The sequence below is a fragment of the Stegostoma tigrinum genome, chromosome 27 (genome assembly GCF_030684315.1).
Source record: "Stegostoma tigrinum isolate sSteTig4 chromosome 27, sSteTig4.hap1, whole genome shotgun sequence".
Classification (NCBI taxonomy): Eukaryota; Metazoa; Chordata; class Chondrichthyes; order Orectolobiformes; family Stegostomatidae; genus Stegostoma; species Stegostoma tigrinum.
Genome location: NC_081380.1, coordinates 47,614,004 through 47,637,604, shown reverse-complemented (window position 1 = coordinate 47,637,604; position 23,601 = coordinate 47,614,004). Strand labels below are relative to the sequence as shown.

The 23,601-nt window shown below is 46.2% G+C and overlaps 1 protein-coding gene across 4 annotated transcripts in view; it reads right to left on the bottom strand.

Moving 5' to 3' along the window:
- The window catches only part of LOC125464514 (unconventional myosin-Ic-like), a 145,125-nt gene that overhangs the window by 18,082 nt on the left and 103,442 nt on the right, over positions 1–23,601 (bottom strand). For all 4 annotated transcript variants that reach the window (XM_048556950.2, XM_048556948.2, XM_048556947.2 and 1 more), the window contains 18 exons: positions 23,391–23,504; positions 22,687–22,758; positions 21,929–22,048; positions 20,304–20,386; positions 16,798–16,903; positions 16,357–16,437; positions 15,728–15,819; positions 14,560–14,654; positions 13,846–13,892; positions 12,580–12,660; positions 11,682–11,787; positions 11,320–11,437; positions 8,914–9,027; positions 8,049–8,125; positions 7,729–7,797; positions 7,281–7,365; positions 6,292–6,451; positions 5,452–5,535 (listed from right to left, as the gene is read on the bottom strand). In XM_048556950.2, coding sequence (XP_048412907.1) covers positions 5,452–5,535; positions 6,292–6,451; positions 7,281–7,365; positions 7,729–7,797; positions 8,049–8,125; positions 8,914–9,027; positions 11,320–11,437; positions 11,682–11,787; positions 12,580–12,660; positions 13,846–13,892; positions 14,560–14,654; positions 15,728–15,819; positions 16,357–16,437; positions 16,798–16,903; positions 20,304–20,386; positions 21,929–22,048; positions 22,687–22,758; positions 23,391–23,504 — 1,704 coding nt within the window. The remainder of the gene's footprint in view (positions 1–5,451; positions 5,536–6,291; positions 6,452–7,280; positions 7,366–7,728; positions 7,798–8,048; positions 8,126–8,913; positions 9,028–11,319; positions 11,438–11,681; positions 11,788–12,579; positions 12,661–13,845; positions 13,893–14,559; positions 14,655–15,727; positions 15,820–16,356; positions 16,438–16,797; positions 16,904–20,303; positions 20,387–21,928; positions 22,049–22,686; positions 22,759–23,390; positions 23,505–23,601) is intronic.

Genomic DNA, 23,601 nt, shown 5'->3' with positions numbered 1-23,601 from the left:
TGTGGAGCTGGATGAACACAGCAGGCCAAGCAGCATCAGAGGAGCAGGAAAGCTGACGTTTCAAGCCGAGACCCTTCTTCAGAAATGGGGGAGAGGAAGGTGTTTGAAATAAATAGAGAGAAGGGGAGGCGGTGATAGAAGGTGGATAAAGGAGCAGATAGGTGGAGAGAAGACAAGACAGGTCAAGGAGGCGGGGACGAGCTGGGCTGCTTTCGGGATGAGGTCAGGGGTGGAGAGATTTTGAAGCTTGTGAAGTCCACATTGATACCATTGGGCTGCAGGGTTCCCAGGCGGAATAGGAGTTGCTGTTCCTGCAGCCTTCGGGTGGCATCATTGTGGCACTGCTGGAGGTGCAGAATTGACATGTCGTCCAAGGATTGGGAGGGGGAAACTGAAGTGGTTCGTGACTGGGAGGTGTAGTCATTTGTCACAAACCAAACGTAGGTTCCACAAAGCAGTCTCCAAGCCTCTGTTTGCTTTCCCCGAAGGAGGCCGCAACAGGAACAGCGGATTCAGTATATCACATTAGCAGATGTGCAGGTGAATGTCTGTTTGATGTAGAAGGTTTTCTTGGGGCCTGGGATGGGGGCGAGGAGGGAGGTGTAGGGGCTGGTGTAACACTTCCTGTGGTTGCACGGAAAAGTGCTGGGGGTGGTGGGGCTGGAGGGGAGTGTGGTGCGGATGAGGGAGTCCCGGAGAGAGTGGTCTCTCCGGAAAGCAAATAAGGGTGGGGATGGAAAAATGTCTTTAGTGGTGGGGCCGGATTGCAGACGTTGGAAGTGTCGGTGTTGGGTCCACTGCTGTTTGTTATTTTTATAAATGACCTGGATGAGGGCGTAGAAGGATGGGTTAGTAAATTTGCAGACGACACTAAGGTCGGTGGAGTTGTGGATAGTGACGAAGGATGTTGTAGGTTACAGACAGACATAGATAAGCTGCAGAGCTGGGCTGAGAGGTGGCAAATGGAGTTTAATGCAGACAAGTGTGAGGTGATGCACTTTGGTAGGAATAACCGGAAGGCAAAGTACTGGGCTAATGGGAAGATTCTGAGTAGTGTAGATGAGCAGAGAGATCTCGGTGTCCATGTACATAGATCCTTGAAAGTTGACACCCAGGTTGACAGGACTGTTAAGAAGGCATACAGTGTTTTAGCTTTTATTAATAGAGGGATCGAGTTCCGGAACCAAGAGGTTATGCTGCAGCTGTACAAAACTCTGGTGTGGCCGCACTTGGAGTATTGTGTACCGTTCTGGTCACTGCATTATAAGAAGGATGTGGAAGCTTTGGAAAGGGTGCAGAGGAGATTTACTAGGATGTTGCCTGGTATGGAGGGCAGGTCTTACGAGGAAAGGCTGAGGGACTTGAGGCTGTTTTCATTAGAGAGAAGGTGGTTGAGAGGTGGCTTAATTGAAACCTATAAAATAATCAGAGGGTGAGATAGGGTGGAAAGGGAGAGCCTTTTTCTGAGGATGGTGACGGCGAGCACAAGGAGGCATAGCTTTAAATTGAGGGGTGAAAGATATAGGATAGATGTCAGAGGTAGTTTCTTTACTCAGAGAGTAGTAAGGGAATGGAACGCTTTGCCTGCAGCGGTAGTAGATTCGCCAACTTTAGGTACATTTAAGTCGTCATTGGACAAGCATATAGACGTACATGGAATAGTGTAGGTTAGATGGGCTTGAGATCGGTATGACAGGTCGGCACAACATCGAGGGCTGCAGGGCCTGTACTGTGCTGTAATGTTCTATGTTCTATTTGGGGTTCCAGGAGTGGAATGTCTCATCTCAAGAGCAGATGCAGCAGAGGTGAATTTTAGATTAGATTTCCTACAGTGTGGAAACAGGCCCTTCAGCCCAACAAGTTCACACTGTCTCTTAAAACATCCCACCCAGACCCATCCCCCTACAACCCACACACCCCTGAAAACTACGGAAAATTTAGCATGGCCAATCTACCTAACATGCACATCTTTGGACTGTGGGAGGAAACCGGAGCACCCGGAGGAAACCCACGCAGACACAGGGAGAATGTGCAAACTCCACACAGACAGTGGCCCGAGGCTGGAATCGAACCCAGGTCCCTGGCGCTGTGAGGCTGCAGTGCTAACCACTGAATCACCGTCCTGCCCAAGGTGGGTGAGTGGTGGTGTATTCTAGGATGCTGTGGGAGTTGGTGGGCTTGAAATAGAGTGATAATGGGAACTGCAGATGCTGGAGAATCCAAGATAACGAAATGTGAGGCTGGATGAACACAGCAGGCCCAGCAGCATCTCAGGAGCACAAAAGCTGATGTTTTGAGCCGAGACCCTTCATCAGAGAGGGGGATGGGGTGAGGGAACTGGAATAAATAGGGAGAGAGGGGGAGGCGGACTGAAGATGGAGAGTAAAGAAGATAGGTGGAGAGAGTGTAGGTGGGGAGGTAGGGAGGGGATAGGTCAGTCCAGGGAAGACGGACAGGTCAAGGAGGTGGGATGAGGTTAGTAGGTAGATGGGGATGCGGCTTGGGGTGGGAGGAAGGGATGGGTGAGAGGAAGAACCGGTTAGGGAGGCAGAGACAGGTTGGACTGGTTTTGGGATGCAGTGGGTGGGGGGGAAGAGCTGGGCTGGTTGTGTGGTGCAGTGGGGGGAGGGGATGAACTGGGCTGGTTTTGGGATGCCGTGGGGGAAGGGGAGATTTTGAAGCTGAAGTCCACATTGATACCATTGGGCTGCAGGCTTCCCAAGCGGAATATGAGTTGCTGTTCCTGCAACCTTTGGGTGGCATCATTGTGGCACTGCAGGAGGCCCATGATCGACATGTCATCTAAAGAATGGGAGGGGGAATGGAAATGGTATGCGACTGGGAGGTGCAGTTGTTTATTGCGAACCGAGCGGAGGTGTTCTGCAAAGTGGTCCCCAAGCCTCCGCTTGGTTTCCCCACTGTAGGGGGAGCCACACCGGGTACAGTGGATGCAGTATACCACATTGGCAGATGTGCAGGTGAACCTCTGCTTAATGTGGGAAGTCATCTTGGGGCCTGGGATAGGGGCGAGGGAGGAACTCATATTCCGCTTGGGAACACTGCAGCCCAATGGTATCAATGTGGACTTCATCAGCTTCAAAATCTTCCCTTCCCCCACCGCATCCCAAAACCAGCCCAGTTCATCCCCTCCCCCGACTGCACCACACAACCAGCCCAGCTCTTCCCCCCTACCCAATGCATCCCAAAACCAGCCCAGCCTGTCTCTGCCTCCCTAACCTGTTCTTCCTCTCACCCATCCCTTCTTCCCACCCCAAGCCGCACCTCCATCTCCTACCTACTAACCTCATCCCACCTCCTTGACCTGTCTGTCTTCCCTGGACTGGCCTATCCCCTCCCTCCCTCCCCACCTATACTCTCCTCTCCACCTATCTTCTTTTCCCCCTCTCTCCCTATTTATTACAGAACCCTCACCCCATCCCCCTCTCTGATGAAGGGTCTAGGCCCGAAACGTCAGCTTTTGTGCTCCTGAGATGCTGCTGGGCTTGAAATAGATATTGGTTTCCTGGTGGTTGCCAGAAATGGAAACAGAGAGATCCAGGAAGTTGAGGGCAGTATTGGCGATGGTCCAGGTGAACATAAGGTTGGGATGGAAGGTGTTAGAGAAGTGGATGAACTGTTCGAGCTCCTTGTAGGAGCTCAAGGCAACACCGATACAATCATGGATATAATGGAGGAAGAGGTGGGGGATGGGAGCAGTATAGCTGCAAAAGTTGGATTGTTCCACATATCCTCAGAAGAGGCAGGCATAGCTTGGGCCCATGCAGTGCCCACGGCCACCACCTTTCTCTATCAGAACTGGGAGGATTGGGAGGATTTGAGGTACTGAGGTGCTTTGAGGAATGGTCACTCAACCTGAAACATTAACTCTGATTTCTCTTCATAGATATTACCAGGCCTGCTGAGCTTTTGCAGCAACAATACAGAAATTGCCAGAGTTTGTTATTCTGTGACTGATACCACGGCAGTTTCATGGGGAGGCACCAGATGGTGCCTGTGAACAGCTGGTCTGTTTCCTGATTAACAGTATCCGCGGTTCTATTCATTTTTATTTAGTTTATTTCCTGACCATGGGAGTAAATTGGATGTGCTCCTGAATCATTAAGCCAAAGTTCAAATCCCACCAGAGCAGGCCCGAGGGGCCAAATGGACTTCCTCTACTTCCCCTCAATAAAAATTTGTTCGCACAGACAGTGGTGAGCCTGTAGAATTCAGTGCCACAGAAAGCTGCTGAAGTCAAAACATTGTGTTTTCGAGAAGGAGGTAGGAACTGCTTGTGATTAAATGGATCATGGGAGATTGGGAGGGAGGTGGGATTATGGTATTGAGCTCAATGATCAACCATGATCATCCTGAATGATGGAGCAGGCTCAAGGGGCTGAATGTCCTCCTGTTCCTGTGTTTCTATTTCTACATTACAGGCAAGGGGCTAGCTCCATGGCAAAAAAAACCGAAATAAAAGCTAGAGTCAGTGGTGATAATGGGAACTGCAGATGCTGGAGAATCCAAGATAATAAAGTGTGGAGCTGGATGAACACAGCAGGCCCAGCAGCATCTCAGGAGCATAAAAGCTGACGTTTCGGGCCTAGACCCTTCATCAGAGAGGGGGATGGGGTGAGGGTTCTGGAATAAATAGGGAGAGAGGGGGAGGTGGACAGAAGATGGAAAGAAAAGAAGGTAGGTGGAGAGGAGAGTATAGGTGGGGAGGTAGGGAGGGGATAGGTCAGTCCAGGGAAGACGGACAGGTCAAGGAGGTGGGATGAGGTTAGTAGGTAGGAAATGGAGATGCAGTTTGGGGTGGGAGCAAGAGATGGGTGAGAGGAAGAACAGGTTAGGGAGGCAGAGACAGGCTGGGCTGGTTTTGGGATGCAGTGGGGGGAGGGGAAGAGCTGGGCTGGTTTTGGGATGCGGTGGGGGAAGGGGAGATTTTGAAGCTGGTGAAGTCCACATTGATGCCATTGGGCTGCAGGGTTCCCAAACGGAATATGAGTTGCTGTTCCTGCAACCTTCGGGTGGCATCATTGTGGCACTGCAGGAGGCCCATGATCGACATGTCATCTAAAGAATGGGAGGAGGAGTTGAAATGGTTCGCGACTGGGAGGACCAGTCCCCCTCCATCGACACCTTCCTTTGGGGAAGGAAACTGCCATCCTTGCCTGGGCCGGCCTACATGTGAGTCCAATGTAGCTGACTCTTAACTGCCCTCTGGGCAATTAGGGATGGGCAATAAATGCTGCCTGGCCAGCAACACCCTCGTCCCGTGAATGAATAAAGGAAAGCAGTACAATTAGAGGTAAGCGATACATCCTGGCAGCAACATTCACATCCTGAGAATGTCAGAACCACAGGCAGCTTCATGTTCGAAGGTTTGTTGGGCAAGTCTGTTTTCAGAACATTCATGTGTTATGAGAATAATTTTGCTTTATTCTCTACCTGCTGTTTCCACTCCTGAGTAATCCTCTTGCAGTAGGACTGAACCATGTTCTGCATGTTCAGGTCTCTGAGCAGTTCGGAGGCCTGAAACATAATACAGGGGTATAGGGTTAAAAAAAAACCTGCATTGTTAGAGGACCTGACACATTGCACCTTCAATCCCAAGGTGCTTTACAGTTAATGAAGTGTGATCGTACTGAATGCAGAAGGAATTCTTGCATTTTGACTAGAGTTGGCAGTTCTGTAACTGTCCAATTGAGACCATTCTGAACCTCAGATTGTGTCTAGCCCTCGCTATCAGTGTCTCCCTCTGACACAGCAAACAAATGGACGTATTCCTGTTGTACCTCATGCAGCATCACTCCAGGGACAAATCACAGTCTCCGTGACTACAGCCCAAATCAAAAGGCTTTTTTGGGGGGTGGGTACAAAGGACAGGGAAGAGGTGCTTAAAGAAATACAACAAATCCAGTTCTTCACCAAAACAGTTGGAGGGATAACTGACCATGTTAATTTTGAATTGTATGGTTTTTTTGTTTGTGTGGGGATTATGGACCCAAGACAAAAAAACCTCTATGAGCTCTGAGGTAATAAGAATTAACAATGCTGTATTTTCTGAAGAAGGGTCTTGACCCAAAATGTCAGCTTTCCTACTCCTCTGATGCTGCTTGGCCTGGCCCGCTGTGTTCCTCCAGCTCCACACTGCGTTATCTCAATCTCTGTGAGCTGCTGTGATGTGACTGACTGATATGGAAGAGTCTGGGAGCGGCTCAGTAGCCTGCTCTTATTCAAATGTACGTTATAGTCCAATCACAGACAGCGCAGGACAGGTCAGCTTACCTCAGAGAGAGCTGGGGGTGGGACTGGCCAGGACTTGTCCAGAACATTCTTTGGCAAGTTGCGTTTCAACTTCATCAGGAACGAATATCGGACGTAATCCAGGAAGTACTCATTTTCTGGACAGCGTGGCTTGTGTCGGTAGATGAACCCCTTGATAAACCTGAGAGGGAAAACACACAGAAGCTCATTCTCATTGAATTAGCAAAGAGGGTACAGCAGGTGACACAGATGGATGGTGAGAGAGACTCTAGTTTGAAGATTAGGGACCAATTGCAGCTCCTGTGACACTCTGCCTTTGCCTCGCCTCCCAAACTATCTCTCACAACCACATAGTCAAATGCACAGATGTTCTCAGCATGTTTACACAGGGCATAAAAAATCAGATCCTATAAAGATTATTTCAGTGTTTGCAATGGACAGTGTACTCAACCAGTTCACACTTTGGAGACTCAAAACGTCAACTCTTAGATACCATAGTGGTATTATTGCCAGACTATTAATCCAGAAACTCACCCAATAGTCTGGGGACCCAAGTTTGAATCCCAGCACGGTAGATGATAGGGAATTTGATTTCAATTTTAAAAAAAATCTGGAATTAAGAATTTACTGTTAACCATGAAACCACTTTCGATTGTCGGGAAAAAAACCATCCGGCTCACGCTAATATCCTTCAGGGAAGGAAATCTGTTGTCCTCAGCTGGTCTAGCCTACGTGTGACTCCAGACCCACAGCAATATAGGTGATTCCTACCTGCCCTCTGAAATGGGTTATCAAGCCACTCAGTTCAAGGACAGCTCAGGTCAGGCAATAAATTATGGGTAGCCAGTGACAGCCATGTCCCATGAGTGAAAATAATGATGGTCGAATTAGACAGCACTTACTGAACAATCCTGTGTGCTAATAGATACAAAAACAGCCAACTTAAGATAACATGTCGTATGTGGGGTGGGGGTGAGAGGAAGCTAGATGTGGGCTGACAGGTCACTCACCTGCGAATGGTCAGAGCTGCATTTTTGCGGCGCCTGGCAATCCTACGGCCCAATTCCCCTCTCCACCACGACTGGATGGTGATTGCTTCAGAAATAACAAGATCAAAACTGAGTCACAGCAGGAAACCCAAGAATCTCACTCTAGCAGCTGGTCACACACCCATCACCATCAGCCTGCAAATTACTAAATGGTCCTTACCAGGAATACCAGCAACCCGATTAAAGCCAACAACAGAGAACAAAATTCAGATTGATCACGTGTAATGATGGAGTTCACTCAGGCCAGAGTGACTTACAATATCCTGCATCTTTTATACACTCACTCACTCATAGTAGAGCCACTTGCACACTCACTCGCACTGGGGTATTTATATCTTTTTACTGGTGGCTTTAAAGATGATGTCACTGTTCAGCTGCACTCCTTGGTTTGATGAATGAGCACTTTTACCTGACGATCGTATCTTCTGATACTTCTGTCGTTGATGGAATCCTCGCCACTCTGCCTGGATCTTTGTGGCTGAGGAAAGACAGAAATTCAATAAACAAACCAGAATCCTTAAGCCCACACACCAATCTCCAACTGTCTTCAATTTCAATCCAAGCAATGGAAACATTTCTCAAGCTCAAAGAGATGCTGAGCTGAATCAATAAGTCAGTAAATGCAGCTCCACAACTCGGCACAGACCAATCAAATCCTCAGTTGCCCGTTCAATTCCTATCATATCCTCATGTCACACCCTGATTCCATAACACTCCCAGGACACTTACCAATCGTGTGTTTCTGAAGTTCAAAAGCATCTTCAGTAGCAAATAACGTCTTTGGGAAACGAATAAAAATCTTCGTCCTAAAAAAAAGGAGGAAAATCAGAGGAGCAACTCGTTGTGCAGCAGAGGCAGAAATCTCTTATATTGTGCAGGTCTGCTCACACAGCAACACCCTACACCCCCAAAAAACACACAAAACTAGCCAGAAATCATAGCTGTGTTTCTGATGGAACTCCCAACCATGCCTCGGGGTACAGTGGGATGGATACCATCATAATCCACTATTCAGCGTTGATTAACATCTATCTCCATCTGAGACGTCACCATTGGAGTGTCTGCACCAAACTACTGTCATCTGCTTCAATGAGGACTATCCTCCAGCACAAGATTTGAACTGAGGACGTCAAGCACAGTTTGCAATACTTCAGATTGTCATGACCCACAAGAGACATGTGATGCTGACTCTCGCTGGGATATGGTCCCTGAAGGGGCCGGCCCTCACTGGGATACAGTTCCCGAAGGCGCCAACTCTCACTGGGATACAGTCCCCAAAGGCGCCAACTCTCACTGGGATACAGTCCCCAAAGGGGCCAACTCTCACTGGGATACAGTCCCCAAAGGGGCCAACTCTCACTGGGATACAGTCCCCAAAGGGGCCAACTCTCACTGGGATACAGTCCCCAAAGGGGCCAACTCTCACTGGGATACAGTCCCCAAAGGGGCCAACTCTCACTGGGATACAGTCCCCAAAGGGGCCAACTCTCACTGGGATACAGTTCTCCAAGGCTGTCAGTGTCTTACAAAACTAGTTGAGTTTAGTTTATACAGTTTTTGCTCTGATCAGTGTGACTCGCAGAGTGTAATGTACCTGCCCAGCTTGTAATCTTCCGGCTTGTATCCAAGATGTTGCACCAAAGTAGACACCCCTTCAGAAGGAGGACCTTTCCAATTGGGCCAGGTTTCAGGACAGAGGGATTTGTACCTAATGACAGAAACAAATATTCAATTATCCTGCTGCTGGAGAGAAGGAACTTGTTTTAAGTCTCACCATTTAAACCCAGTCGATTCTGTACTGGGGCTTTGATCTGTATCACTGTGGGCTATAAACTTATCACAATCTGTGTTAGAACACGTCAGAATTGCAACTGTCTGTACAGAGAATAAAAGCCATTCCAGACAGTCCTGACCAAACACTGCCAGGGCACAGACAGTACAGGGTTGGGTATAGAGTAAAGCTTGCTCGACACTTTTAGGGTGAGAGTAAAGCTTCCTCTACATTGTCCCCTGTCAAACACTCCCAGGACAAGACAGCACGGGGTTAGAGACAGAGGAAAGCTCCCATCACACTGTGCCCCGTCAATCAATCCAAGGACAAGGACAGCACAGGGTAAGTTTACTCCATGCTCCCAGAGTAATGCCGAAAGTGATCTGTGGAATCTATTCATCTTATAATCATCAGGGCCATTCACAAAATTGCCAATTTAAAGGGGAAACTAACATTTTATGCTGTATGGGTGAAGCGTGTCAATTGTTTGCTAACTGGACTTCAACTTTCACAGGCATTGTCACAATAAATGCCAGAATAAATAGAATCATAGAGATTGATAGTACATAGAAATGTCCTTCAGCCTCGAGTCTGTTCCAGTCAAAGACAAGCAAACTATTTTAATCCCATTTCCCAGCAGTTGGTCCATAGTTTTGTATGCCTTGGCATCACAGTACAACTAAATACTCTTAAATGTGACAAGGGTTTCTGGCCCTCTCACCCCCACAGGCAAAATTGACACTACTCTCTGGGTGAAAAGCAATTCTTCTCATAACACTTCTCAACCTTCTGCCATACTTCCTTCCTGACTATGTCCTTCATACTTTGATCCGTCTCAGTCAAGTTCCCTCTCAGTCTCCTCCGATCCAAGGAAACAGCCCCAGTCTGTTCAATCTCTCCTCAAAACTGAATTCTCCAGCCCCGGTAACAACTCTTCTGCTTCCTCTCCAGTGCAATCGCATTCCTCGTATAACCTGGACTCCAGAGCTGTACACAATCCTCTTGCTGAGACCTAGGTGACATTTTATAAAGTTCCAGCATAATCTCCCTGATCTCTATGCCTCAGCTATTAAAGGCAACAATCTCATATGCTGCCTAAACCACTTTCTCCGTCTGTCCCACTTACCTTAAGAGACTGGTGGACGTCTACACCAGGGTCCTACTGTTCATCATGTCTTCCTTTGCTTTGTACGACCTGCCCTAGTTCATCACCTCAGACTTATTCAGATTGAATATACTCCAGATGCATCCGTTACCAGCTCATATTGCTTAAATGATTAGTTGTCCCCCTATATTGGTATTCTTGTGAATTGTCCTGATGAGGTAAGAAGGTGAGCTTTGACAAAATGTGTCTTTTATCAACGATGCTCAGGCTCTGTTCTCCCAGCCCACTGAATAACTAATGGTTGGGGGGAGGTAGTGGGGACCCAAACTTAAAATGTTAACTCTGTTTTTCGATTCACAGATGCTGCCAGACCTGCTGAGTTTCTCTAACACTTTGATTTCATTTCAGATTGCCTGCAGCTGCAGTGGTTTATTTATATTACAGTAACCCTGGAGGTCAGCTCCATATTCTGTAGACATGGGTTCAAATCCCATCACTCAGTCGGTGGGATTGAAATTCCATTAACATAGTCTAGAATTGTGAGAAAAACTCAAACTTGCAGTGATTGTAAAATCCTCAATTCCATGCACTTTAATTGTACAGGGAAAACTAAAGGGCATACGTTTAAGGTGAGAGGAGAAAAATTTAAAAGGGACCTGAGGGGGGACCTTTTTCACACAGAGGGTGGTGTGCATATAGAACGAGCTGCCATAGGAAGTGGCGGATGCAGGTACAGTTACAACATTTAAAAGACACGAATAGGAAAGGTTTAGAGAAGTATGGGCCAAATGCAGGCAAATGGGACTAGTTCAGTTCAGGAACCCTTCCATGCTGTATGACTCTATGAACCTGTCTGTCTCAGTAATGACCAGATTACTGCCATCCTAATCTGGTCTGGCCTGTGTGTGACTCCACAGCAATGCAGTCAAGTCTTAGCCAGCCTCACAACTCTCTCAGTTGAAGTTCAGTTCAGAACAGGAAATAAATGTTGGCTCGTGCAGTCACACAGACGTTACAAGTAAGAATGAATCATGTAAAAATGGCCCGATCTCGAGGGTCTGGTAATCTTCTGTCACTCGATCGTGTTTTTCTTGTGGAAGAAGCATTTGCCATATGGCACATACCTTTGCAAGAAGACTTCGTATTTCCTTCGATAGGCAAACCCAGCTCTCCGCACACGCAGATTCTCCATGAGACCCAAGTACTTCACTTGGTGTCTGATCAGAACTTCATCGAATCTTCCTGGAGAGAGGGAGAAAACTCAACCATCACCACAGAGGAATGGTGTCAATTTGCAATACACTTTGGAATTCACTTTTAATTGATATTCACTTTTTATTCTGAAGATACAGCTAATGACCTCAGAGTGCTCTTTGCTATTAGACACGAGTGAGGTGGGAAGGGGCGAGAGGCAGAAAGGTGAAGTGAGGTGGTGAGGTGGAGTTGGAAGAGGAACGTGGAAGAGAGAGGCAATAGGAGGTGGTACCTGGTTGCTTTGCATCATTGGGCTTTATACAGCGCACGTATGATGGATCCTTCGACATTAGAATCTCCATGAGTTTCGCCAGGCTGTTCTTGAACTGAGTTGCTGCCTGCGTCAAGGGAGACAGAGACAGGCACAGACAAGATAAATCAACCAGGAAAACAAAATATTACTGAAACAGTGGAGATCTCCCACATGAGCATTGGCATAGCTCTGACTTAATGACCATAAATGGTCCAGTCTCTGAATACCTGGAGAGGATGTGTAGTGAGTGGAGCCTGAGAGGGAACAGAGTGTGTAACTCCTATTACTCCTTTCCATTAGTCACTTAAACTCATCTCAGGGCTGGGTCTGTTGTAGATTCATGATCGAAATCAACCACTGTGATTGGTCAAAAACACCATTATCTGAATGCTTGATGGTTGATTTGGAATTTGATAGACATTGCTCTGATTTGGTCTAATCCAAATATCACTGGAGAACAGAGACAGGAAGGTTACATGGAAGCAGACACAGAATTCTAATTCATTGCCCACGTTTTTCACAATGCATCTAAAAGGAAGAGACACCTCCCAGGCCTACACCTTCCCTCTCCCACTGTCAGTCAGTCACCCATTAGAACAATCCACTAGCTGGGAAGGAAATAGCCAAAAACGCATCCGCCAAACCCAGCCAAGAATGCAGTTGCCCAGCCCCATCCTGAACACTGTGACTGCGGTCACCCATGGTGAGGTACAAGCTGCCCACACAGAAGTGACCTGGAAGAGGAGCTAACTCAAGAATTGAGTTTCAGGCACTTTAGAAAGTCAGGGCGGAACATATGGTGGTTTGGCAGGGGCCACGTTGGGGTAGGGAACTAGTGTGCTTCCTCCTTGAGGGTTACTGTTTCTCAGCTCCTTACGGTTTCTGGTCTCTTCTTGTCATCCAGTTCTCCTCGCTCAAAGCACTGCTGCAGAATCTCATTGCCAGACTCACACATTGCCTGGAAAGGACAGAATAAACATCAGTGCGGACGGCACTGGGCAGCAACAGAATAAACATCAGCGCAGACAGTACTGGGCAGCGACAGAATAAACATCAGCGCGGACGGTACTGGGCAGCGACAGAATAAACATCAGCGTGGACGGTACTGGGCAGCGACAGAATAAACATCAGCGCGGACGGTACTGGGCAGCGACAGAATAAACATCAGCGCGGACGGTACTGGGCAGCAACAGAATAAACATCAGCGCCGACGGTACTGGGCAGGGACAGAATAAACAGCAGCGCGGACGGCACTGGGCAGAGACAGAATAAACATCAGCGCGGACGGTACTGGGCAGGGACAGACAGGGAGGCTGGCTGGTGCTTCTTGGTTTCTACGTTCAATCGCCCAAAGATTTAATAAGGAACTCTTTCTATGGATCGTTGGTGACAGTCTCTGGAGTGGGTATCATTTACTTCCTCGGGGATATGGTGAACACAACACGGAACAGAAGAAAGAACACCTTCTACTCAGTGTCCCCTCTCATCTTTTTCTGGGTTGCCATTGTGTCAGAGGCCTGTATGCAGCAGCAATGCAGCCAGAATGCCAATGTGAGTTTTGTTTTTATTCACTCATGCAGCCAGCATTCATTGCCCATCCCTAATTGCCCAGGCAGCAGTTAAGAGTCAACCACATCGATGGCGGTCTGGAATCGCATGTGGGCCAGACTGGGTAAGAATGGCAGATTTCCTTTCCTAAAGGGAACCAGATGGGTTTTTCCAACAATTGGCAATGATTTCATGGTCGTCATTAGAGTCTAAATTCTAGATTTGTTATCAAATTCAAATTCCACCATCTGCCATGGTGAGATTTGTACCTGGTCCCCGGAACATTGGCTGAGTTTCTGGATTAATAGCCTAGAGGTAATACCTCTAGGCCACTGCCTTCCCAAATTTAGGATACTGGAATGGCTATACATGCACATAGCTTACAGGGAATGTAGATTCGAATGCAGAAATAACTGAATATTTAATCTGACATGAACCTTATATTTAGCTCACAATATTCTTTAAGTGAGAGCTGCAGATTTGTTTTAATGAGGTTTATTTGAAGGTGAATCACTCAAGGTGTTCTACTTTCCAAACTGAACTTACTGAGGACATTTTAATTCTAGCTGTAATATATCTGCTTTCTGAAACTCACCTCTTTCAAATTCCTGAAGAGTAAATCATTGTTCTTGTCCAAGAATCCTGCAGGAACATTAACAGCAGATAATTAGGAAACAGTGGATGAAATAAACAAATATTTTGCTTCTGTACAAGAAAAATAATGAAAGATCTGTGGATGTTGGAAATCTGAAACAAAAACAAATTAGCAGAAAATCTCAATAGGTCTGGCAGCATCCGTGGAGAGAAATCAGAGTTAATGTTTCAGAGGAGTCAGAGAAATGTTAACTCTGATTTTTCTCCACAGATGTTGGCCAGACTTGCCGAGATTTTCCTGCATTTCCTGTTTTTATTTTGCTCCTGTCTTCATGATCAAGGATACAAAAGATATTCTAGTAATAGCCGTAAATCAGGAGGTGGAAGAGGGAGAGGATTTTGGTAAAATTACAATCACTAGGGGAGAGGTGCTAAACAAACTGTGGGTGGACAAGTCGCTGGGTCCTGATGGAATTTGTCCGAGGATCTTATATAAGAGGTCACAAATGAACTACCAGATGCCTTGGCTTTAAATCTTCTAAAAAACTTTCCCAACTCTGGAAAGGTTCCAACAGACTGGAAAGCAGCTCTGTTCAGGAAGGGCAGGGAAGGCGGGCACAACGAGCAAGGGGTTGGGGAGTCGGTACAGGGGCCTAGCGACAGAGCCAAGAGTGGGCGGCCCAGGGACCAAGCCTTGGGGCTGCGGGGTACCCACCTGTCACATTGTAATTGACCTCCCCAGCGTAATGCAACAGTCTGAACTCCTCCCTCACCAGCGTCTTCCGGGTTTTCTGATCCGCCAACTTGTGTCTAAGGACAAGAGGAGCTATTATTAGCCAAAACAATAGACAAATAAAGAAAAGGGAGACATATGGAGAAAAATGAGAAAGAAAATGGGGTAAAAGATATGGATAGAAAGAGAGAAAAAGTGAAAAAAAAGGAAGAGAGAGAAGAGGAGATGCTGAGGGAGAACAGGAAATGCACAGATGTGAGAAGAAAGGAATTGATTTATTTTCCCAACAGATTCATAAAATTTGCAGGTCTCTTACTGCAGGATAATAATTGGAAATTCAGGGAATTCATCTGTAATCTCTAACACCCTTATAAGCTCTGTCCCCTGAACTGGATGGTATTTGTGTAGCAGTGTTTCATTCTCAACGTATTTTGCCCTGTTCCATTTTCCAATCCTACAAGGCGAATTGATTAACCCTTTCAGCCCCCATGCATATCCTTTTCCTCACTCACTTGTCTATCCAAACAGAATATGCCTCAGCTCTGCTTCACAAGGTTGCTGGAGACTGGGATGAGGCAGAGTAAGTGAAGTGGGAAAAGCAAAATGAGCAAGCCAGTGTGCCCAAGGCCAGTGGAATTACTGACTGACGATTGCAGTAACTGTCAAAGTGACTTTGAACATTAACTCCAATGGACTTGTATTTGATTCCAAGCATTTCACAAATGATAGTAGCTTCCATTATTCACTAGCTTGGCCAACATTTATTGCCCATTCCTAATTGCCCAGAGGGCAGTTAAGAAACAACCACATTGCTGTGGGTCTGGAGTCACATGTAGGCCAGACTGGGTAAGAATGGCAGATTTCCGTTCCTAAAGGACATTAGTGAACCAGATGGGATTTTCCAACAATTGTTAAACTCTTGGTTCGAGATTTATAACGAATTCAAATTCCACCAACTGCTCTGGTTGGATTCAAATCCGAGTGCCAAGAACATTAACTTGAACTTCTGGATTGCTAATGCAGTAGCCTCACCACATCTTCTGTCTAGTCTCAGGACAACTACTGAGTGGAGCGAGGAGCAGGAGGCACTCAAAGTGACGACAAATTGAATGAGAAGTGTTGGAGTGCAGGTAGGATGGAGTCTACTCACGTTACAAAATGAGGATGTTTCCCAACTGTCTCTTCCAGCTTCTCCAGGAAGGTTAAATCTGTCGCATCTCCAGGACGCAAACATTCTTCATCCTAGGACAAAAATCAGACAGGAAATCAATGACAAAGCAAGACTCCACAACAATAGATAGGTACAGTAATGGGGATAGGGTGTGGGCTGTACAGTAATTCAGAAGAAAATGGCACTTTTCTGTTATTCTGTTTGTATACTTCTGGCAGAAGTCACACACCAGGTTATAGTCCAACAGGAGCAAAAACAAAGTTGCTGGAAAAGCTCAGCAGGTCTGGCAGCATCTGTGAAGGAGAAAACAGAGTTAACATTTCGGGTCCGGTGACCCTTCCTCAGAACTCGGACCTGCTGAGCTTTTCCAGCAACTTTGTTTTTGCTCCTGATTTACAGCATCTGCAGTTCTTTTCGTTTTCATTATAGTCCAACAGGTTTATTTGAAATGACAAGCTTTTAAGAGCGCTGCTCGTGTCGGGCGAAGACTTGGCGTGACGGGAGGGGTAGCTGCCCACTTTAGCACTGGCACACAGTGATAGGAGTGGTTATGTCAAGGCCAAAAAAACTGAATTTAAAACTATAAACCAAACATTCAACATCCTCACCAAGATGGAGATTATTCCCTTGTGCTTCTCCTCAACTAAGTCGCAGATGATTTTGTTGTTAAAATATTGAACAGGCTCCCACTGGAAACACAGGAAAAGAAACTCAAATTGAAAGAAGCCAGGCAGTCAGGATAGGAAACACACCTTCCCATGAAATCACAAACCAACAAAAGCAAATCTCAAAATGCTTAAAATTTACAGGCCCTTAATATCGAAACTTATTGTTGAGAAACTTTCTCATTAAATTTATACCCACTTGTTCAGTTTCCATTGACGTGGAGAGTTCTAGTTCTCTCCATCTGTCCTATTGAATCCCTTTAATCTTCTAATTTTCTATGTGGAGAGAATGCCACCCAGTTTATTCAAACCGGTCTTAAAACTAACCCTTATCCCTGGAACCACTGTTACTGACTGGCCCAGTTAAGTCTGCTGTTACTGTACCGCAATTCCTTCTGCCTCATATTCCTCCTGCTCCGATTTCAGTGTCAGTTCGATGAATAGTTGCTGTAATTTCTCATTGCAGTAGTTGATGCAGAACTGTTCGAAACTGCAGACAGAACAGGTTTAGTGAGAGGGGGGTATTTGGACTTGTCTAAACATCCCAGCCATGTCAAAAACTCTTTCTCTGACTTTCTAAAGTCAGACTATGAGAGGGGAACCGATTACCTTCACTAAAGAGAAAGTGTCCTCCATTCCCAAGTGGATTACACAATAACTCGTTAGGAACTTTGTTCTCATTTCGAATTGTTCAGGATCTGTGTGGTCTGGCATTGCCAGGCAGAGACTCCCTTATCACAGGGGCAGACAACACTGGGGAGCTGATGGCTCACTGGTATTGCCACTGGACTAGGAATTCAGAGCCCGAGGCCATGTCCTGGGGATGAATGGTGGAAGCCAAATTTAATAAAAATCTGGAATTGAAAGTCTAATAATGATCCTGGAACCCACTGTCAATTGTCATAAAAATCCTCCTGGGTCATGCAAGTTCTTTAGAGAAAGAGACTACCATCCTTACCCCGTCTGACTCCAGATCCACTGCAATATGGTTCATTATTAACAGCCCTCTGAAATGGCAGTGCCAGTCACTCAGTTGTATCAATCACTACAAAGTCCCAATAAAGAAATAAAACCAGATGGATCACCTGGCATCCACTAGGCACCAGAAACAACTTTGGCAGAAAAAGCCCAGCAAAACCTTCTTTACTTACTGGTGCTAACATTGGCAGAACTATCCCATGGAACAGTCTCAGCCTGACGTTGTCTATAAGGTAGGATTCTGTGAATATGGTTATGTCCCAGACACCACCGTCACTATCGCTGGATATATCCTGTCTCAGGACAAATGCAGAAGAGATGGCAGTGCAGTGGGATACAGTCAGTGGGAGTTGCTGTGGGAGTCCTCAGCTTTGACTTTGGGCTCCATGAAGTCTCATGGCTTCACGTTAAACACAGGCAAGGAAACCTCCTCCTGACTATTTGTATCATCAGTACTCACAAATCTGTATTCTTCCATGTTGAACAACACTTAGAGGAAGCGCTGAGGGTGGCAAGGGTACAGAATGTACTGTGGGTGGGAGCTTCAATGTCCATCACCAACAGTGACTAGGCAGCAGTACTACAGATTAAGCTGGTCAGCTCCCAAAGGACGTAGCTGCTAGACGGAGTCTGCAGCAGGTGGTGAGGGAACAAACAAGGGGAGAGAAAAGTACTTAACCTCAACCTTGCCAGTCTGCCAGTTGCAGATGCATCTGTCTATAACAGGATTAGTAAGAGCAACCATCGCACAGCCCTTGTTGAGACAAAGTCCTGCCTTCACATTGAGAATAACCTCCATCGTGTTGTGTGGCACTATCACTGTGCTAAATGGAACACAGTTTGAACAGATCTAGCACCTCAAGACTGGACATCAAGAAGGTGCTGTGGGCCATCAACAGCAGCAGAATTGTACTCCAGCACAAACTGTAACCTCATGGCCTGGCATATCCTGCAGTCAACCATTACCATCAGGACAGGGGATCAACCCTGGTTCAACGGAGAGTGCAGGAGGGTTTGCCAGGAACAGCACCAGGCATATGAGGATGAGGGGTCAACCTAGTGAAGCCACCAAACAGGACTATTTGCACACCAAACAGCATAAACAGCTAACAGACACAGCTAGTGATCCCACAATCAACAGATCAGATCTAAGGTCTGAAGTCCTGCCACATCCAGGTGTGAATGGTGGTGAACAATTACACAACTCACTGGAGGAAGAGGCTCCACAAATATCCCCATCCTCAATGATGGAAGAGCCCAGCACATCAGTGTAAAAGAGAAGGCTAAACATTTATGTCTCAAACTCATCTAGTGGTCCCCAGCATCATAGATATTAGCCTTCAGCCAATTCAATTCACTCCACATGATATCAAAAAACAGTTGGAAGCACTGGATACTTGCAAAAGCTATGGGCCCTGAAACATTCGGGCAATAGTACTGAAGGCTTGTGCTCCAGAGCTTGCTGCTCCCCGGTCAAGCTCTTCCAGTTACAGTTACAGTTACAACGCTGGCAACTACCTGGCAATGTAGAAGGTTGCCCAGATATATCCCATATTTAAAAAGCAGGACAAATCCAACCCGGCCAATTATCACCTACTCTCGACCGTCAGTAAAGTGATGGAAGGTGTCAGTAAAAGCGCTATCAGGCAGCTCCTGCTCAGCGACGCCCAGTTTGGGTTCCGCCAGGGCCACTCAGCTCCTGATCTCATTACAGCCTTGATTCAAACATGGACAAAAGAGCTGAACTCCAGAGGTGAGAGGAGAGTGATAGCTTTTGACATTAAGGCCACGTTCAACCAAGCTGGCATAAAGGAGCTTTGCTTATTGCACGGTGTTGCTGTTGTGCCTGGGGAATGGGTGTCGTTGAGAGGACCGAGTATTGGTATCTGTTGCTGAGCTGCTGAAGCCACTGTCTGCCACAGGAGCTGTCGTTGGTCAGTGACTGTATCAGGATCAGGGCTTTTACGTCCCAGTCGCAGGTATCCCTGAAAGGGAGCTTCACCTGCTCCACTGATCTGCTTGTTGTGGCTACCTCCCCAGTGAAAATCTCTGCCATGTGTGACATCCCCCAGCACACAGATATGACTGAACCAGTGAGGTCACATCTGATTGATAAGTGATCACATATTTGGAAGCTGTACCATTGAGAGGACTATGGCATGTGATTGCATTCTCCCAAATCACAGAACACATGCAAATGGCAAAGATGCGAGCTGGTGGGCTTCTCTTCTTGATATCTCCAAGTCTTTTGTTTTTCACAACCTTCCAACAAATGACTGAGAAAACAGATGTCACTAAGTCTAATCCCAAAAAGCTCTAGGAACGCCAACTGGAAGCTTTGCCATCTGCTGTCAAAAGTCAGTAAGGAACACGCATTCAATTCCTCAAGGTTCCCCTGTACATCAACTCCATTTGGTCACATTAGTGCCATAGCCCTCAATACTCTTACCAACAGGAATCCTTTCAAATTTAAAATTTTCAATTCAGCCTCACTATCCACAACGTTTTGGGGGAAAAGAATTCTAGATTTTTATTATCCTCATGTGAACAAACACTTCCTGATACACTCCTAATTGACTGAATTCCAATTATACTCCCTCACTCAGAACCCTTGTCCTCTTTCCCCACTCTCACCCCCAAACATACCAACTGTCAATCCACCCTACTGAATCCCTTCACTCACCTTAATCACATTCATCAGCTCACCCTCTTAAATCTTCTAAATGCAAGGCATTCTCAGCCTAGTCTATATAACCTGCCCTCAGAAGTAAACCCTTTTTAGTACCAGTAACATTCCAAAACTTCTGGCCGTTTCCCTTCAAGGCAAACATGCTTTTCCTGACATATGGAATTCAAAACCGAAACCAATTACTGCAGAGGGATTCTAACCGCGGTCTTTAAAAAAAATTTACCTGTTGTGTTGGAACACCTCAAATCCGTAAATATCTAGCAACCCAATGACATTGGGTCTATTGCGAGTAGAATATGTGGAGTCCTACAAAATAGAGGGTTCAAAAATTAAAATCCTACATACTAAATAAAGACAAACTCAATCACATAGAAGTCAGACTGGAATAATTTCTGAAATCAGCTAATAGTTCGATGACTCAAAATTCCTGGAACTTTCATGGCCTCTTACTTCGAATGATCCATCTCAACTACTGCTGTAAGTTACCAGGCATACCAATCCTGGCAATTCTCACCTTCCTCTTTTAACTGGAAGAGGGGAATAGAAAAAAATTATTGTTGGAAAAGTACAAGTTTATAAAGCCCACCATCTATCTGCCTCCATTGCAGTTTTAACACAGGGTCATTTTGGACCTGAAATGTTAATCCTGTTTCTCTCTCCAGATGTTGCCAGACCTGTTCAGTTTTGTTCAGTTTTCACTTCAAATTCCATTACAAGTATTCCAAAAGAATGAAAAACAAGTAATTTCTTTCTGAAGAATGGTCCCTGGATCTGAAACGTTAACTCTGCTTTCTCTTTACAGATGCAGCCAAATCCTGTTCAGTTTTTCCAGCAATTTCTGATTTTGTTTCGAATTTCTTTCTACTGCCATGATTTTCCTTCTTGATTCATGGGATGTGGCTATCTCTGGTTGAGCCAGCATTTATTTCCCAGAGGACGGTTAACTGTCAAACACATTACTGTGGGTCCGGGGTCACCTGTAGCCCAGACCAAGTAAGGATGGCAGTTTCCTTCCCTAAAAGATATTACTGAACGAGATGGGTTTTTACCAACAATCGTCAAAGGATTCATGGTCATCATTAGACTCTTAAATCTAGAATTCAAATTCCACGATTTGCCATGGCAGAATTTGAACCTGGTTCTGCAGAACATTACCTGGGTCTTTGTATTAAAAGTCCTGGGATAATACCACCAAGCCAGCAAGCCCCATATTTCTTTGTTTGCAGGATTTATTCCAGAGTTTGAAACAACCTAGAATCTGTTGAGAGTTGACCAAGTTGTGATAGTGTCTGGAGTCCCATTGCGACCCAAGCTGAGTTAAGATGAACAGATAACCTTCCCTCATTAGCTGGGCTCTAATAACAACCCATCACCTGAAACAGCATGTAGACAAGCTGTTTATCCCCAGAATTGTGGCTCTCAAGCTGTTTCCGGTCAAGTCCAAACCTTCCTTCTTGGAATGACTAGATTAAAAACATTGTCAACTATTGGTCATAGCTGCTTGTTGGTGAAGAAGCATAAAAGCTGGAGAGGTCTGGAATCTGGGGATGCAAACGAAATTCCAGTTTGTATCCAGCGTGTCATAAAGTCATAGTCAGTCCAAGTCAGCCCTTTCGCCGCACTGCGTCTTGCAGGACTGACAGTAAAAGAACCAGACCTAGATATACATAGAACATAGAACATTAGAGCACAGTACAGGCCCTTCATCCCTCGATGTCATGCCGACCTGTCATACCAATCTGAAGCCCATCTAACCAACACTATTCCATGTACGTCCATATGCTTGTCCATATATACAACACACAGCTGCCTCCCACAGTCTACACCTGAATTTTGCTTCAACATTACCCTGTGGGCTAGAGACTTGTTGATCTTCTGGACTAGCCAGGAGAAGGTGCGGCCATAGATTGCTTTGGCGAGAGCGTCGCGCGCGTAAGCGGCTTGCTCAACATTCAGGGGACTGATCAGCTACAAGAGAAACAATGAGAAAGAACGATTAGAACATTCACACAAACAGCCGAGATCACTTGTCCTTTGACTCTGTTTAATCATCTTCTCAGATCAAAGCTGACACTGATCTCAACTCCATTTACTCAGCAGGGTTCTGTGTCCCTCAATCTTACAATAATCCAACTATCCCAGTTTTAAATTTACAATTCACCTCCCTCTTTTTGCCTATGAGCGAGAAGTAATTCCAAATTTCCACTCAGCTCAATGCGAAGACATTCTTCCCATCATCCAGAATGCTCTGGATTTCCCACTGTCCTGGAATCTCCCTCAGCAAACGAACTTGGGTAGACAGATACAGCGAGCGCGCGAGAGCGAGACAGAGACAGCGAGCGCAGAGAGTGAGCGAGTGAGAGAGAGAGAGAGAGACAGCGAGCACACGAGAGAGAGAGAGAGAGAGACAGCGAGTGTGAGGCTATGCAAGCGAGAGAGACAGAATGAGAGCACGCACAAAAGAGAGGGCTAGCACACTGGTGAGGCTTGCTCTAAGTAGACCATAACCATCTTGCTGTATGTTTACTGACATTAGGACATTGCATCTGGGGTACTGTTTCTAGGAGCTGCAGCGTACAGAAATGTGAGTGAAGACACAGACCTACCTCTTCCCCTTTGGCGATGATTTTCTTGTGAGAGAGAGCCTCTCGCAGTACAGTGCCAGGAACCTGCAGGAGCTGAGAACAGGAGCAAAACAAAACCTTCATCCAATGTCAAAATTCAGCAGAACAGAGCAACCCCTGCCCATGCCACAACAGAGGGCCCTGGGGAGAGACAGCTACATAGGGTTGGAGGTTAGTCGTACTTCACTGGCAAGCGTTGGTGAGGGGGGGGTTAAGCAGAGTCCAGAATGACTCCAGACTCAAAACTTTAACTTTGATTTCTCTCCACAGAGGCTTCCAGATCTGCTGAGTTTCTCCAGCAATTTCTGATTTTATTCCAAATTTTTAGAATTTGCAAATATTTGTTTTTGGTTTGTGAGTGAGTGGTTTGTTTTGTTGATGAGGAAAACTAATTGAGCAGTTTATTAATAATTAACTAGCACTCCACATCACAAAGATCCCAAAGGACAAAGTGCCTTTTATACTGAAATACCATCATTTGTTGTGGATCAAATGGGAGAAACTGTCATTGGTTAATGGATTAGAGAGCAAGACTGCACGCTGAGGAACGTGAGGGAGGGTGCAAGGGAATGGAGCGGGGAAAGAGGATGGGTGGAAGAGAGCGAGAGGATCGAGAGTACGATGAGAGTTTGAAGACCAATGTGTCCCAAGCAGGAAGCAGTTTGCTAGCACAGGGTATGACTGACCCGGGAGAGGAGTCTGATCTGGTTTTCTCCGGTGATGACCACATTTCCATCATCGTCTGAGGAGCATTGTAAATTGCCCAAGTGCAGAACACTGGCCACAATACTCAGCAGCTCCTGTTGGATAGGACAGAAGCAAAGAGAACAGGTTCAGCGAAGGTACAGCAAGCTTCTTCTCCCTCCATCCCCACTTCTCCACATCTTGCCCCCCCAT